The sequence below is a fragment of the Urocitellus parryii genome, chromosome 14, assembly GCF_045843805.1.
Source record: "Urocitellus parryii isolate mUroPar1 chromosome 14, mUroPar1.hap1, whole genome shotgun sequence".
Classification (NCBI taxonomy): Eukaryota; Metazoa; Chordata; class Mammalia; order Rodentia; family Sciuridae; genus Urocitellus; species Urocitellus parryii.
The window spans coordinates 52,410,246-52,427,106 of record NC_135544.1 but is presented as its reverse complement, the minus strand read 5'-3'; the positions used below and the strand labels follow the sequence as shown (position 1 = coordinate 52,427,106).

The 16,861-nt window shown below is 56.0% G+C and overlaps 1 protein-coding gene across 2 annotated transcripts; it reads right to left on the bottom strand.

The window, feature by feature from the left end:
• Positions 1-5,684: 5,684 nt before the first annotated feature.
• Phyhip (phytanoyl-CoA 2-hydroxylase interacting protein) lies at positions 5,685-14,550 on the bottom strand. 2 transcript variants are annotated; one of them, XM_026397556.2, is made up of 5 exons: positions 14,528-14,550; positions 11,174-11,339; positions 9,781-9,955; positions 7,834-7,951; positions 5,685-6,219 (listed from the first exon to the last, which is right to left on the bottom strand). In XM_026397556.2, the coding sequence occupies exons 2-5, from the start codon at positions 11,336-11,338 to the stop codon at positions 5,685-5,687; spliced, it is 993 nt and encodes a 330-aa protein (XP_026253341.1). In that variant the 5' UTR covers position 11,339; positions 14,528-14,550. The 2 variants fall into 2 exon arrangements, with proteins under 2 accessions (XP_026253341.1, XP_077648818.1); XM_077792692.1 differs by lacking the exon at positions 14,528-14,550 and having other exon boundaries at positions 11,174-11,338.
• Positions 14,551-16,861: the final 2,311 nt, after the last annotated feature.

Genomic DNA, 16,861 nt, shown 5'->3' with positions numbered 1-16,861 from the left:
CTGACAGCGGGGCTGCAGTCCACAGAGATGGACCCAGCCCCCTACCGCAATCAGGCTCCTTATGAACCCACATAGCCTCGCCAGGCTTATGTCCAAGACTCCAGCACCCAAGCAGACTCAGGCTTCTCAGGAATGAGCCTCCTGGCCCTCACTAGGCCCACCTTCAGAGGCAGCCAGTGGTTACAGCACCCCAGGTCCAGGGCGGGCCCAGTGGGGGAGGTTCAGTACCAGTAGTAAAAGGTGCAGAGCATCCGGGAGACCCACGCCAAACAGAAGCTCTGAGGGGGGCTTATGTAGAGGTCCTGAACTGCAGCGTGGGTCCAAAACCACCCCAATAGTGGCCCCAAATCTTGAAGGCCACTGAGAAGGTCCTTAACAGCAGTTTAAGGTTCTCTGTCACAGTCAACCAAGAAGCAGGGGGACAGGCCCGTCTGGATGGTCAGATGTCCACTCCACATGTAATCAGGGATGGGCAGTCTTTGATGGAGGGAGGAGGAGAGGAGGGCAGGGAGGAAGCAGGTGTGGAACAGAGCTCTCCTCGGGCGTTGGGAGCCATTCGGGAGGCTGCAGGCCGGGAGACCCTACAGAATTCAGGAAAGTATCGAGCTCTCCAGAGTCAGCCTACCTTTACCTCCTGGCTGCGTCAGGGCTCTGGACGAGGCCAACCGCAGTGCAGCTTGGGAGAGCCAAGGTTAAGGGAGATTCAGTGACGACCCCAACCATTCCCCAGCCCCTGTCTCCCTGGGGTCCCGCTGTCCCCAGTGCATAACTAGCTGTGGAAGAGCCATGCTGGAGCTGCCCCAACTCTGACTCCTGGCCTTAAACCAGACAGAGATAAGCACGCCCAGAGCTCCCAGACTCCTCTCTCTAGGACCACCTCTCTAGCCCTTGGCACAGAGGACAGCCCAGATGGGCAGTCGGGAGACCTGGCTCTGCTGCACTTAGCTCTGTGACACTGGCCAGGTGCCCCCCTCCCTAGGCCTCTTCTCCCTAAACCTGTAGCCAATCCCAGTGCGCTTCCTGCCATAGTCAGAGGCGGAAGAGAAACCCCAATGTCTAGGCTCCAACACAGCTAGAATGTAGGGGTCCAGGTTGTCGAAGTGGCTAGTACCCTTGGGAGAGGCGTCCAGGCTTCCAGGGCCCACCCCTGGCTTGACTGTCAAATCAGGAAAGTTGGGAGCTTACTCCTCACTCCCTAGTGCTGTTCATTTCTGCCGCCACCCACCCACCTACCTCTCAGGAGTAAAAAGGTCCCAAGCATGAGAGCAAACATAGCTCACTGTGAATCCTAGCTCTACACTGGATGGCTGTGTGACCTTGAATATGTCACTTAACTTATCACAGCCTGTTTTTTTTCACCTGTAAACCTGGGATGATAATAACACTTGACACAGTTATGAGGATGGAACTTTGAAGAGAAAACTGTCGCTGCACCTGACAAACAGCAGACTCCTCCTAAGTGAACCTACTTTCCTTTCCTCTCTGAGAGCTTTCTCATTTCAGGGCTACAGTTCTCCTAGGTTAGAGGAACTCTCTGGACACACTGGCCTTGGGGCTCAGTGCATGGCTACTCCTGCCAGGGGGGCAATGCTTCACCCACAGCAAGGAGGGGCTTGTGGGGCAGCAGGGACAGATTTCTGGCCAGCTGGTAGCCTTTTTGGGCACCTCGGGTGTCACACCCTGTACTTGACTGTCCCTGCGAACGAGGCTGATTCTAGAATCCTTGAAAAGCTTTGCTGCTCCAGTTTGCAAAAAATACACGTGATGGACTCGGGGTGCTGGGGAAGAAGGCAGCCAGATGTTCTCCCCAGAGACCCCCAAGACCCCCGACCCAGACTCCTGCCAACCAGAGCTGCTGCTGCTGCCCCACACCTCCCCTCCCCCACCAGGACATCTGGTTCCAATCTCCTCCAGATGCTGCAGCCACGCCATTTTACAGCTGATCACCTCAGCTGGGCTTCCGGAAGGCGTCCCTCCATTTCCTTGAGACCCCAGCCACCTCTTTTCCCACCAGGAAGAAGAGACACCTCCCATGAGGGACTCCAGCTGGCCCCCTCCTTCCTGCTGCTTTGTGGAAGGCGTGGGCTTTCACCCACCTGGACTAAGAGGATCGAGGCTGGCCTGGGAGGGAAGAGCCAGCAGGGATGTGGGCACACGTCTGGGCAGAGGGGAGCGTGGGAGCTGTGTGTTGGGGGGCACCTGTGTGCGTCCACGTGTTTTTGTTGGGTGTGTCCGTGTGTTTGTGCTGCTCAGCAGAACACCCCACCTGTTACCTGCTTTCTGGCCACGGCATGTCCCCCACTGCCTGCATGGGAGACAGCCAGAGTCCAGGGGGAGCCCTCACGTGGGCACCCTCTGGGGCCTCCTGGGTTTCCTCTCAGCCCGGCCAAGGGAGTGTGTGTGTGTGTGCGCGAGAGCGCCTCACACAGAGACCTTCCTCCTTCTATGGGTCAGATTAGATAGATCTCTGGTCAGAACGGAGCCCAGGGCAGACTCTGACAGATGTCCTGACCCTGCTCCATCTGACAGGTACTTCAAGCAGCCCGAGGCTGGCCTTGTGCTGGGGAGTGGCCATCTGGACAAAGGAAGTGGAAATAGTCTTCTGGAAGAAACTGCACGGGGCCTTTCACCTCCCCCCCGCTGCCCTTGTGCCCCACTAAGAGGACTCTGGAAGCCTATCCACTTCCTAAGAAACCCAAAGGGCTCTCCAAAGGAAGACTGAACCCGGAGCCTCTGGAGAAATCTGAGCACCAAGATCTGTCCCGAGGCAGGAGGGTGCACCCTGGAGTCTCTCCCCAACCTTGGAATTCTAGGCTAAAGTGCCGCCCACTGTGTCTTTAAAAATAAGCCTCCAAAGCATTCGTGACTCTACAGCACCCCCTGGAGTTTTTCTGTAACTAGCACAGCCTTGGTTAGCTGGCAGAGGTGTGGAGGGAACCTGAGGGCCACGCGTCTGAGACCACCCCACCTGCATATTACTGTCCAAGGGGCCTCCTGATATTCACTAGGGAGGCAGGCCCAGGACAGTAAAATGGGAAGACTCAGGTTTCTGCATCAAATCCTGGGCACTGTGACCTATCGGTGCACGACACAGGCATCCCTTTTAATTTCCTGTGTCTTAGTCTCAGTCTCTTCATCTGTTAAGTAGGAATGGCATTGTCCAGGGCCATTGTGTGGACTCACAGGGCTGATGTTCGACGCGCCCGCCCCCCCCGCCAGCCCACCCTGGGCCTCAGGAAGCAGCTGCCTGTCCTTCAGCCTTCCTTCCTATCTCAAAGAGACTGTGGTCCAAGGCCCGATGACACATGTGAACCTGGCCCTGACTCAGGCAGTGTTGGTGAGATGCCTCTCTGACTTTTCTGGATTGGCTCCTCTCAGCCAGGACCATTTTAATAAGTCCATAATAATAGACGCAGAGGTGACTCAGATCTGCAGAGCCCTGCCGGTGGGGGAGGGGACATCCCTACTCTCAGGAGAGGGAAATCTAGTGGCATGGCAGGCTGCAGCAGCCTCAAGGGCTTCAGTGGGGGCCCCAAAGCCCAGGGACCTTGGTGAGGCCCCCAGATGACCACAGGTCTTCCTCTAAGAGGCCCCAGTGTCCCTGGGGAAGCACAGGGTGGACCCAGATGACCTCCAAGGTCCCTTCCAAGCTGGAGATGTGGCGATACATTCTGAATCCTGCTGCCTACAGGAGCATTGGGTTTACCCTTGGCACAAACTCCAGTGGCCTGTCCTGGTAGGCGGAGTGGGGGGCATCCCCATTTGAGCTCCTCTGTGGATAGTGCAGTTCACCCTCTCCTCCCCACCCACCCCAGGGCCCAAGAGAGGCACCTGTGCTCTCCATACCCCAGGTGATGGTATCAGGAAGTGGGGCTCAGGGTGAGGCCGCATGCATACGATTAGCACCCTTATAGAAGAGGCTGAAGAGCTTGCTCGCCCCTCCCACCCCAGCAGGACAAGGTGGGGAGATAGCTGTCTGTGCCCCAGAGCGCAGCCCTCACCAGCACCCAACCTGCTGGTGACTTGATCTCAGACTCTTCGGTCTCCAGAAGTGCGAAAGGAAAATGTCTGTTGTCTCTAAGCCACCTGGTCTCTGGTCCTTCTATATGGCAGCCTGAAAGGATTAAGGATGAAGACAGGCGGGGCCCTGTGGCCATGGTGGTTTATTGATGCACATCGCAAGCACAGCACAGGCGCCCAGGAAGGACACGGAGCCAGGGGAGGGCAGCAGGCCACCCCCACAGCAATGCCGTCAGCACAGGGGAGAGGGCCTGGGGTCCCATGTCCTCTCCTTCTCCACACATTTCCCAGAGGCCCCAGAGCTCCTGACCCGCCCCAAGGAGGGAGCTGACTGCAGCACTCCCCAGCAGCTGGCCATCCACCTGCCCCTCACTGAGGTATGGCCTTGTTGGCCTGTCGGCCCCTCTGTTCTTCATTGCAGAAATCAAGCTGTTCATCCATGTCCCCGTCACCTCTGCAAGAGTCACTGAGGCTGCTGTCCATGGTCTCCGCCAGAACCTCCCCTTTTCTCCAATGTTTTGCTTGTCATGGGGAGTCCACCTCTCCACCCCCATGCCCCATACAACAGCAGGAACTGGGGAGAACGCAGGGAGCCCAGGGGGGCCCTCACCACAACGTCCTGGAGAAGTGGCCAGGAAAGCAGACAGGACAGGAGGTGGCTTGTGAGGCGGAGTGGCCCACAGCCTGGGTCACACACAGGCACAGGACAGTCACGGCACCATGGCAGAGCGAGCGAGTGAAGCGCACAGCCAGCTGGGGTGCCAGGGCGCTGCAGGCGACCTTCAGTTCTTCAGTCCCATGTCAAGCCCCACTAAGGCATGGGGCAGCCTGCTTCCGGCTGGGAAAAGGGTCTCAGGGGTCTGTTCCCCCCTCCTCGACCCTGGCAGCTGCTGTTCCAGACCCCAGCGTTCTCTGAGCAAGGCAGAAGTTTTGCTGGGGAATGTGCCATCTCCACACAGAAGAAAGGAAAATCCCAACAGCCCCGAGCCCCCAAAGCCAGGAGAAGAAAGAGGGCCCCTTTCTAGAGCGTCGAGGACATACGAGTGGGAGGTGGAGGAGGGGAAGGACAGCTCTCCCATGCAGGAAGAGGGCTATTTGGGGCAAGGAGCAGCTAGGGTGTGACAGCGGTGCAGGTGGCTACTTATAGGAAGGAGGGAGGGGGCTGGCCTGGACGGTAAGCCCCCAGGCCCAGTTCAGTAAGGAGGGGGCTTTCTGGGGTGGCCCTGAGTGGGGGGGCTAAGAAGGAGGCGCCCCACAGCTCTCTGCATCTCCCTGGAGGCGGCCAAGCTACACATGGGCTTGCTTCCCCAGAGATGCTTCCCCAGGAGAGCCTGGGAGGCGGGCAGGACCCTGGGAGGTGGAGGCCTGGATAAGGCAAAGAGCCAGAATGGGGGGAGCAAAGGGGGAGTTCTCCAGAAATCCAAACCACCCACTGGCCTCCCGAGGCTGAGAAGCCTTCCCGAGGAGAACACCAGGCCTGGGGTGGGCCACGCTTACCCAGAGGACCACCATCGTTGCCTCCAATGCCAAGGGGTGGGGGAGGGGCTAGTGGATGGAGCCGAGGGAGCAGGGGGGCAGGGAGAGAAAGCCAGCTCCCTGAGCCTGTGCCACCCACCTCCACCCTCCCGTCATCTCTCCCCAGCCCCTCAGCCCCCCGGGAGTCCCTAGCGGCCCACACTGATGTTGCAGGTCTTACAGCTGGGGTCTTTCTTGGCGTCGGCAGTGGACAGACTCATGAGCTGGTGCCCGCTGATCTCCCCCAGGGTACCCAGGGACAGGTCAACAGGCTCGGTGTAGATGATCTCCAGGATGAGGTCCTGGGCGTGACGGAAGACCAGCTCCCCGTCCTCCACGCTGCAGGTCAGGAACTTGTTGCAGGCAATGTCCAAGAGGGGCAGGCGGTCGCGGCAGAAGCGGTCCCCCAGGGAGCCCTTGGGTGCCAGCACCAGTATGGCGTAGTGGTAGGCTGTGTACATACAGTAGAAGTCCGCAAAGTAGAGGTTGGTGCTGGGGTTGAAGAGGCGCTGGGCGGGGATCTGGAAGCGCCATCGGCCATAAGGGGAGTCCTGGGGGGGCTGGCCCGTGTTGAACTCGGTGTTGCAGCTGAAGAAGACCCCGTGCAGCATGCCGCTGGTGGGCGAGCCGTGGCTGCCGCTGTTGTCCTTCAGGTAGGGCTGCAGCATGTTACCGCAGTGGGTCCTGCCCACCCAGGACAAGCATCAAAGGGGAGAGACAATGCCACCGGTTAGCTGCGATGAGGCTTGGCTGCTGGCTCCCAAAGCTCCCTACAGCCAACAGCTTCCACCAGTCACAAATGGAACATTCCAGAATGCAAGCACAGGCGGGCTCTGGAGATTAGCTCATGCAGCCTGCTTCTTCCCAGCTGAAAACCCTTCAAAGGGACTTGATTGAGATTAGCAAGGCCCCTCAAGAACTGGTCTTTCTGGACTCATTGCTGCCTCTGGTACCTGGCAACACCCCACCCCCACAGGTAGCACCCCCAGCCATGGGCTCTCTTCCTTCTGTACCTCTGCAGGGCTGTTCCCTCTGCCTGGCTGCCCTTCCCATCTTCCTCCACCTGGCTTGGCAATTCCTAATCATCCTCCAAGGACCAGCATAAGGGTTCCCTCTCCTCTGAAACTTCCAGAAACATGAGGTACTTGCAATTCAATCAAGATTTGGCTACCTAGTATGCTCGACACTGACTTTCGCTCAATGATCACCCATACTTATGACATTAAATCCTTCTATTCCTCAGACCAGACTCTGAGGTTTTTAAAAGGATGGCTTGTGCCTTAGTCTTTATATCCAGGCTCCTCGTAAGAGCCTGGCACACAGGGGTGCTCCCTGTCTCTTCCTGGCTGGTAAAGGAATCCAAACCAGTCCACGGCCTCTCTTTTTAATACAAATAACAAAGGCCCCAAGGTCCCCATTGCACTGGGTAGGGTCCAAACACCTACCCTAGCTGCCTATAAGGATAAAGACAGTCATGGTGGAAATTTACCCCCTCCTAGCTTAGAAGGACATAGACTTGGAGCAGTGTGCTCAGACATGGGGGAAGGTAGACTAGTCCTGTCCCACCACTCTCTCACTCGGTCCTGGCTGCCCTGAGGGACAAGTGACTTTCTGGCTCAACTGGCCAACTGAGGCCCCCCTTGGCCTCAGGCTCTTCATCTGTACATTGAGGGTGTTGGATTGGACCATCAATTTTCAAACACTTTTGGACTACAGAACCCCTCTTTTTTTTCCCCAAAGAAAAGTATACATAGATGGGTCATAGGCACATAAAATTGAGGCTGCTCTGCTGGACAACAGGTTTAGGGCCTACTAAGCCCCACCTCCTGATTCCCCATAACCAGCCCCTCAGCAGCACCCTAGGATTTCCCAAGGAGCTTCCCTGACTCCTTAGCACCCAGCTTAACCAGCCAGCTGGACTCTCCCCAGAGCCCTCCATGCTCAGGTCTCTTTCATTTTGCATCGTCCTCGTCACCTCCTCTGTGATCCCAGGCCCTGAATTGATAGACCTATGGTGACCTACGGTGGTAGACCCCAATGAAGGAACTGTCCCAGAGTGGAAATCAAAGCCAGACCTCATTGCCCGGGCTTGTTGGCATGGTGCTCTGCCAGGTGGCCCCGTCCCAGAGTCCTCGACCTTCCCTGAATCCAATCCCAAAGTAGCAGTCACTTCTGTGATATGAGAGCAGGGGGCCCTGGAAGAGGCTCTAGCAGCCTAAGATGACCTGGACAGTCAGGGCACCAGGCAGAGGAGCTGGAGGAGGAAGGAGAGGCCTGTGGGGGCCAGAGCCACCCTACCTGGCATGCTGGAAGTACTCCTTGTGATGATTGCGGTAGAAGACAGAAAAGCGGAGCATACGGCCAGCGATCTGCTCAGCCTTCTCCTGCAGCTGGGCCAGGTGCTCCTTGGCATAATCTGCAACAGTCCGGGTTGGGCGAGGTGAGCCGAGGGCCAGCTGCAGGGTCACCGCCTCTTCGTCTCCCTCCACTCTGGCCCAACCCCCAGCATGCTCACCAGTCAACCTCTATCTCCTGGAGCAGCAAGGGGACTAGACAGGCCCCAGCAGCAGCTTGGACTCAGATGGGAACAAGCCAGCTGGCTGCAACTGGGAGTGTGGAGAGCTGCATGCTGTCTATCCTTGTCACCTCTGTGTCCTCGCTACCAGAGGCTCAGGGTTCCCTCAGCCCAGAAAAGGCAGGATGCCCTGTTATCATGCTAGGGGCCTCAGGGGCTTTCATCCCAGGCCACGCCCACGTGAAAGGAGGACCAACAGGCAAAAGAGGGAGGAAGGCAAGGTCCCTTGTGCAGGGCCCCCCAAATCCAGCAGGTGGGCGAGAGGCTATCTCCACCACCCATGTGAAAGCCATTATGATGACAGGTGGGCATGAAGAATTGGAAAAGTAAGCCCAGGCTCCATAAACAGAATGTTTAGGCAGAGCAGAGGCGAGGACACTGGCTGTCTGCTTGAGTCTTTCAGGAGAATCAGGAGCTGGCACCAGGAGAGGATAATTGAATCTTGGGTTTGGGCCTGGGGCTCTGGGGCACAGTCAGGCTGCTGCCAGGCTGGACAGTGTCTTGGTACTAATTAGAAAAAGGTGCCCTTTCCTCATTGCTGATGCATTACTGGTCAGGGCACTTGATTGGCAAGAGAAAGGTGGACTGGACTGCAGCCATCTCCACCTCCCCAGTTTGAACCAAATGCCCATGCATGTGCATTTCTGAGAAGGAGCACCTCCCTAGAGTAGGTTTGCAGTGGCTCAAGGAGACTTGGGGCATAGACCTTGGCAGAGGATGGAGCCAGCAGCCTTGGAGGCCCCAGGGCAGAGAATGTTCCCTGACCCTTCCTTGTGATAGGAGTGCAATCTGGAGCAGTTCTCACATGGGCACCAAAGGGATGAAATATTTTAGGGCAGATCTTGGGTCATCGGTGGCCAAGCACACACAAGCCCAGAGTTGGTTTATGCTGGAATATGCAAGGTAGGCTCTACTAAGAGAGCTTGCAGGGACCATTTTAATAGGCTTAGGGGAAATTCAGAAAAAGAAAAATGTGATTGTCCCACTAAGTGACCATTGATGGATCATTGATAAACAAAATGTGGTCTATCCATGCAATGGAACATCAACCAGCCTTAAGGAAGAAGCAAGCGATGACACCCTACAGCTTCTGTGTACCTAGAGAAGATCCCACTAAGAGAAACAAGCCAGTCTCAGGTGAAAAAATCCTGGATGATTCCACTTATCTGGGGCACCTAGAGGAGTCAAACACCATAGCGGGAGAATGGAGAATGGAGAATGGTGGTTGCCAGGGCTGCGGGAGGGGAATGGGGAGTGACTGTTTAATGGCTGTAGAGTTTCGGTTTTGCAAGATGGAAAGCTTCTGGAGAAGGCTTGCACAACATGGGATATACTTGACACGATTGCACGGCACACTTCAAAAGGGTTAAGATGGCAGACTTTCTGCTATGTGTGTTTTATGATTTTTTTTTTTTAAACAAGGCTGCGTTCAAGCCAGAAAAGTAATTCCATCCCTTTACGGAGGTGGCATTGCCTACCGGAATGTGGGGACGCCTGTCTCTCATTAGAGAAAAGACAGGCTCTGTAAGGGCAGGGGAGGACCCTGCAGCCTAGTGCCCAGGGCACAGCAGGCATTTGCAAGTGTTTTCTGGATGAAGACCCCCCTCCTGACCACCACTGAGCCAGATGTGCCAAGGAAGCAGGGCAGTGATGTGTCCGCACAGCCTCACCCCCTGTACAGAACTCCACCGTCTCGCTCCAGCCGGACACCAGGTACTCCCCATCGCTCTGCTTCACCGCCGTCTGCACGGCCACGCTGTATTCTGTGCGGGGGCTCAGAAACCAGTGGCCTCTCACTGTCATGGGCAGTGGCACCGCCTTGGCCACGAGCTTGGTGGGGACGTCCTGAGAAGGGCGATACAGATGGAGAGCCAAGGGTCAACCTGAGGGCCACACCCCATCTTGACATTCTCCCAGAATCCTACTCCCGAGAGGGCCTCCTCTTCCTCCTGGGGAGGGCCCTTCTCGGGGACCCAGGGGCTCCATGACCCGGCTGCCATTTTCCTGCAGAAGCAAGCAGAACCACACAGGCTCTCCAGGTCTCTACCTCTCCTTACATCCCCCTGGTGCCCCGTTCTCTTGGGGACCGAGGGAGAAGGCCACTCAGGAGAAGGCCTCAAAGTTGAAGGCGGCAAGACCTTCATTTTTGAGGGAGACTTCGAGAGCTCTCTGCACACTGCAGTGCTGTCTCCACGGCAACGGCAAATGCTGAGAAGCCAGGGAGGAAGGGAAAATATGCCTTATTCTTTGGGGGGGAGGGTTAAGGGGGTGGTATTGAACATTCACATCACCGTGGCAACTGGCCTGCCAAAAGACACCCAGATCAGGAGAGCCAGTTCCAGAGAGAGAGAGAGAGAGAGAGAGCGAGGGTGAGTAGCCCACACTGCTGCTGTCGTCCTGAGAGCCAGCTTCTTCCCACCTCACTCTCCCCTGCCCCTCTGCCAGCTGGAGGAGACGCGAGGCCTCCTCCCACCCACCCCATACGGGCTTTTAACCCAAGCAAAGGACACACCCTCCAGGACCCTCTCCCAGTCCTTTACTAGACCAAGTAAACAGCTGGGCAGCGGGCAGGTGAGGGACAGAGAAAATGACAGGGGCCTAAGGGAACATCAAGGACCCGGCAAAAGGGGACCTACTGAGGGTCCCACCGCTCACCTAGTCAACAGCAGGGCCGCACCTGAGCCCAGGGTTTGTTGGAACCTGAGATGTCATCCCCACATGTGATGTTCTCGGCCCCATCCCACCAGCCCGGGGTGCTCTGCCCGTCTGAAGTCCCAGTCATGACGCTGATAACAGCATTCACGCTGTGCCAGGCATCGTGCCAAACACCACGTAGACATTACTCATGGAATCCTCTCGACAACCCTGGGAGGCGGGGTGTGATGATTCCCTCTTCACCAGGAGAGGAACTCGGGCTCAGAGAGGTCAAATCACTTTCCCAAGATGACCCAGGAAGACTTTGGATTTCGGTTGGACTCCGACCCCTTTCTTGATGCTACCTATTATCCTGCCTCCTTCAGGAACAGAGGTGGGGAAAAGCACCCCTGGGCACCCTCGACTCACCCTGTGCTTGAACTTGTTGGAGTTCTTATTCTCCTTCTTGTTGAGGTCAATGAAGTAATGGGTGACCCTCTCCAGGTCACTGTCCTCCATGGCCCAGGAGATGCGGAAGGAGTCGCAGGTGATGTTGTTGATCTCAATGCTGTGGGGAGTGGACAGCAGCTCCATGCTGCCCTCTGGTTTGGGTCCTGTGGGGACTGAGAGCAAGGGGAAGGATCAGCACCTCCTTCCCACCACGGAGCTTTCTGGAATGCGCTGCTCCCAACATCCCTTGGGAAGTGGAGCCTGAGAATACATCGAATGCCCCTGCCCCATAGATCTGATAGGAAAGATTGCATGGGAGGCCTGGAGGGCAGGGACTCAAGGTGGGCTGGATGTCTCTGGGGGGCTCTGTGCTCTCCTCTGAGGGTCTGTGGAGCAGAAGGTACCTGACAGGTGGCAGAGGCAGTGGGAATCTACAACGCTGGGCAGGGACAGATTTATAGCAGATGGAGCCGAGGAGGGAGGGGGCCCCAAGCCAGCAGGCGTGAAAAGAGAAAGGGTGGGGGTGGAGAGAATGGGAAAGAGGCAGCGGAGGAGAGGCAGGAAGCACCTGCTGAGGGGACAGAGAGGAGAGGACAGAGGCTGGTAGCAGGCCCGGCAGCCAGGAATCCTCAGAGGCCAAGACCCTGCGGCTCAGGCCTCTCTCCTCCCTGGGGACAACTCAGTGAGGGCCCCCACAGTGCAGGCCTGATCCACACTCAGGTGCGTGTGGATCCACCCAGGGTGGAAGGGGCAGCATGGATCACTGCCTGCTTCAAGCTCTTCTTTCCACCCATGACTTTTTTGACACTCTCTTTTGGCTGATCCTCACTTGACTCCTTGAATAATTAATTATGTTTCAACACTGATGTCTATTGGGGGCCGACAGGTACGACATTTCACAAACGTCATCTCATGTGAGCCTTGCAATAGGTACGTGCTGTGATTATCCCCATTTTACAGACAAGGTAACTAAGGTTGGGGTGCTAGCATCCCAGGCCACACAGCCAGCAGATGATTTGCACTCTGGAGGCCAAACCCTTTATCATTAAGGTTGAGCTAGAGTTGCATCCGTGTGTGTGTGTGTGTGTGTGTGTGCACACATACATCACATGTGTGTGACACATGGCATGTGTATGACATATGGCCATGCACAGGGCACAAATGTTTTTGCTCTTTATTTTTCCTCTTGTTGACTTTTTTCCAAGCATTGCATTTTCTCTCACCTCCCTCTTTTACTCCTCCAGTTCTACCCTGACATCTGGCGCCCTTCGGGCATGAAAGGACTATACCAGGGTCTCTCACCTGTGCTTTAACTGAGAAGAGCTGACTGGCTTTGTCTATGGCCTGACTCACCTGGAATCCCAGAAACAGGCGGGGAGGAGAGGATGCAGATGTGGGTGGACTTTCTCCAGAGCATCCAGCCTCACACTTTCCAGCCCAGCATCCAGCACACCCTCATCCAGCACACCCTCATGCCACCTCCTCCTCTCCTCTCTTCCCTCTTCTTCTTCTCCCCTTGCCTAGGAGCTAGGGTGAAAGCACCTTGTGCCTGCAAAATTCAGGTACTTTTATTTATAGCCTACAGAAGATCCAGCCCACACTTTCCCATCAATTAAGCCTGTTCCAGAGCCTGGCACCTCTAAATTAACCTGTGGGCTGCCTGGGTGACAGGTATAGAAAGAGGCTGGGGTTGATGGCCCTTACCTGCCCCAGGTGTCCCTTGTCCTGCTTCATCTTAGTCTCCCACCTTAGAGGAAAATGCCAATGGCTTCACATAAAGGGAATTATATGGTAAATACGCATGGAAGTGATGCCAGGTTCGCCCCAAAATAGAACAGATGGGATCGGGTGTCTGGAAAGAACCCCACAATAATAAACCTGTTTGCAGTTGTGGGGACAGGTGTGGCGCAGAGGGGAGTTACCAGCTCCCCACATCCAAGCTGGAAGCTCCCAAGGAGACACGTGTGTGCCTCTCACATGCACACACACAGGCACCCACACACAGGAGCACAGACACACTCCCACCTGAGAAGCCCTGAGTGGCTCCCCCTGGCAAGGGAAGCAGCCTACACCTGCTCCATGAGTGGGCCCCTGCTCTTGCTTGATCTCTCCTCCCCTCAGACTCTTCCTAGAGGTAGGGGCAGCCGTGGGGGCTCAGGGCCCAGGACCTGGCAGCTGCTCATCCCTTGCTCTCTCCAGTTTTGGGAGAGCTGGGATGACTCCCCCGCCCTGACCTGCAAGAGTGGCAATGACTGACACTGGGAGAACACACAGCTAGGGTGGCCCAAGGTGGGCGTGAACCCAGCCTCTCTATGCCCAGCTGCTTGGGGAAAGGCAGGGTGTGAGCGACAGGTCGTGGCAACACCCTAGAAACACCCACTCTCCCATGTGAATCCACCCTGAGGCCAGCATGTACACACCCACACACAGGCGGCGCTCATGCACGCACGCACACATGTGCCAAGGGTGCCCACCCACCCCTGAACACACCTCTTCAGTCCTCCTCATTCCCACAGGCTCACCTATGTACTGAGACACCTTGCGCCACCTTGCACCCTCTAAGATGCCCCCTCCGAAAACTGTCACCTTCCTGCAGTCCCACACAGGATTTGTCCACAGGCTCCTGCACCCCCACAAGCATGCACCCCTCTTCACAGCCATATTTGGGGAAGAGAGGAAGCTGCCGGCACCAACATGCATGTGTGCCACCTCCCCAAGAAGGCATGCAATCCTCATGCCTGCCTGCATGCCTGTACGCATGTACTTTTGCACCCACGTCCAATCCCCCCCCCCATTCTGGTATCCTTCTGGAATCTCATAGACACAGACTTTGAAAGCATATTTTGCCTCTGATCACACTTTGCCAGTCTGATCCCTCACACGCCAACAGGTTTGTGCACCTACGCAGGTCTTCCCACAGACCACAGTTTCTGCCCACACTTTCCACCTACCCACCTCATTCTGCTTTGGAGTTGCACTTCCCCACATAGAAACCGCCTGGTTGCATACGCCCCCCCCCCCATGTACTTCCACCCACATGACAAGTGACATGTCCACCCCCTAAATACACTGCCTCACAGGGCCCTCACCCACATATACCCACAGGATACTCAGATAAGCCCCCCCACACACATGTACCTCACGCGTGCAAGAAAGCTGGGTTCCTAGACATGCCACAAGCTGGTGGAAACCCCCACGCGAGCAAACTACGCGCAGACCTATCTACGCAAGCAAACCTCCATCCTCCTCCCAAGTGCGCACACATGTTGGCACACACTGGTGCCCCTTCCCCATGCCTATTCAAAGAAGCCACCAGCATGCCAGAAGGAAAGCTCCCCCACCCCGCTGTCCCTGTTGGCATCGCTGACTGCAGCAGAATGGTCACGGGGTAACTAACTGTGTCGCCCCGGAGACTGGATCCAGCTGTTAAGTCCTTTGCCAAAAGCCTGGGGGAAAGGGGACAAGGTCGTTGGCCCAGCAATCCAGGTGGGCATCCCGAACAGTGGCAGGACCCTGGAGCTGCCAGCTCCCAGCCTTTCAGATAGACGGCAAGATGGTCTGGGAGGAAGGGCACTCACCTGGCCTCACGGGGCTCTGCGGAGCAAGACCTGGCAGAGAGGGAAGGGAGAGATCTCTGTGGACGAGCTCCCCAGGCAGGGGACCGGCGGCCGGACTCCTGGGTCACGGGCAGCCAAGCGCGCGCGCTCCTCTCCCGGCTGCCGAGGAGGTTGCTTCCATGCCCCGCAGGCAGCTCCTGTCTGGCTCTGCAGCGAAGCCCTGCTGCCCCTGGTGAGACGCTGTTCCCAGACGAGGGAGCGAGCGAGCACAGAAAGAGAGGCAGGAGCGAAATCAAAGCAGCGTGGAGGAGAGAGAGGCAGGGAAGGCGAGAAAGAACGAAAGAGCCAGACCGAATCTGGCTCCACCAATGGGATCAGTGGCTGCACAGCGTCAGGTGATAATAAGCAAGCTCGGTCCCTGCTCGCCGGGGCTGGTGGGAGGGGGAGAGGGCAGAGGGTCTCCCAGGGAGCGACACAGATGTCCTTGGAGGCAGCGGCTGCTGCTGCCACCTTTCCCCCATTCTTCCAGGACAAGCCGCCCTCGGAAGTCCCTCCAACACACCCCTACTTGGAAATCTCTGACTTGAACACAGCCCCCAAACTTTAGGATGCTGGGAGAGGGGTGGAGCTTATCCCTGGGGCTTGGGCCCCAAAGCGAGGATTCTGATTGGGGGAAGGGGAAGGAGGCTATGTAAGGGAAGAGTCCAGATGGGCATATGAGTGGGGGTGGCAGGGACCCCTGTCTTCAGTCTGGGTCCTCTCCTAGGGACCTTTCGCTGATCTATGGCTCCATTTTCTTACAATTCTACCAAAAAACATACACTTGCAGCCCTGGAGATTCCTGGTTGTGCAGGAATCCTCCTGCTGCTTAAGTGTCCCCCAGGGAAAGGATCAGGACAGAGTTGTAGAGGAGTGAAGAATTCAGAGGCACGAAGTCGGGGTGGGAGGACCTGCAGTTTTGAGTGCTCTCTTCTTAATCAGCTTGAGGGAGGCAAGCCACAGGCACCTCAGCTAGAGAGAGTAATATCAGCAGGAGTCTTGCCACCACCAAGAAACAGGGCTCCACGGTGGCAACCAAGAGAACAGATGAGAACATTCGAACTGAGCAGCAAACAGTAGCAAAGAGTTTGTGCGGTGATGAAAAGTGCAGTCTTCACAGTCAGGCAGAAATGGGGACAATTTCTGCTCTATTGCTTTCCAGCTGGGTGACCTTGGACCAGTGAGTGACTCAGCCTCTCTTGAAGATTCAATTTCTTCATCTGTCAAGTGGGATAATTATACAGGTTTATTGTCATCATGGGCTGATATCATTATGTAAATCACTTAGCTCTGGGCTTGGCACCTAGGAAGTGCCAGTTGCCTGTCAAAGTTATCTTTCCCATCGTTATTGGCGGTGTCTGTCAGCGAGTAGCCCACAGTCTCCTAAAGGAGAAGGATGGACAGTTAGATGATGCAATCAGAGGACAAGAAGCACACAGCCGGCATCAGTGGGGTTCTCTGTCTGCAGATTTGATCAAGGACCGAAAATATTTTCGAAGTGTATTTGTACTGATCACGAATAGACTTTTTCTTGTCATTAAACAACATAGTGTAACAACTATTTACATAGCATTACCTAATACAATGGGTTACATTGTATTAGGTATTATAAATCATCAAGAGATGGTTTAAAGCAAACGAAGGCTGTGGGATGTACACAGGTTATATGCACATACTACACTGTTTTATAGAAAGGATTGGAGCATGGGTGGATTTGGGTATCCATGGAGGTCCTAGAACCAATTCCCCCGGGACATTCAGGGATGACTGTGCTCCAGGTACAGATAAGGATTCAGAGCAAGAAGAGTGGTCAGACACAGGCAGAGCACAACAAGAGGGGAGAAGCAAGAGGAGGAGGGTGGAGGGAAAGTGTGGCATGGGGACAAAGATGTCATGTGGGCTCAGGGGGGAAGGCCTCAGTGAAAAGAAGACATGAACTGAGCATAAGGGACACTCATGAGAAGGGGCTTGGAGACTGCATGGTGATAATGGTCAGAGCAAGTGAGAGTGCAGAGAGTGAAAAGTTCACAAGAATGTGAAGACAAGCAGAGGCCCATGCAGCCTTCAGTGG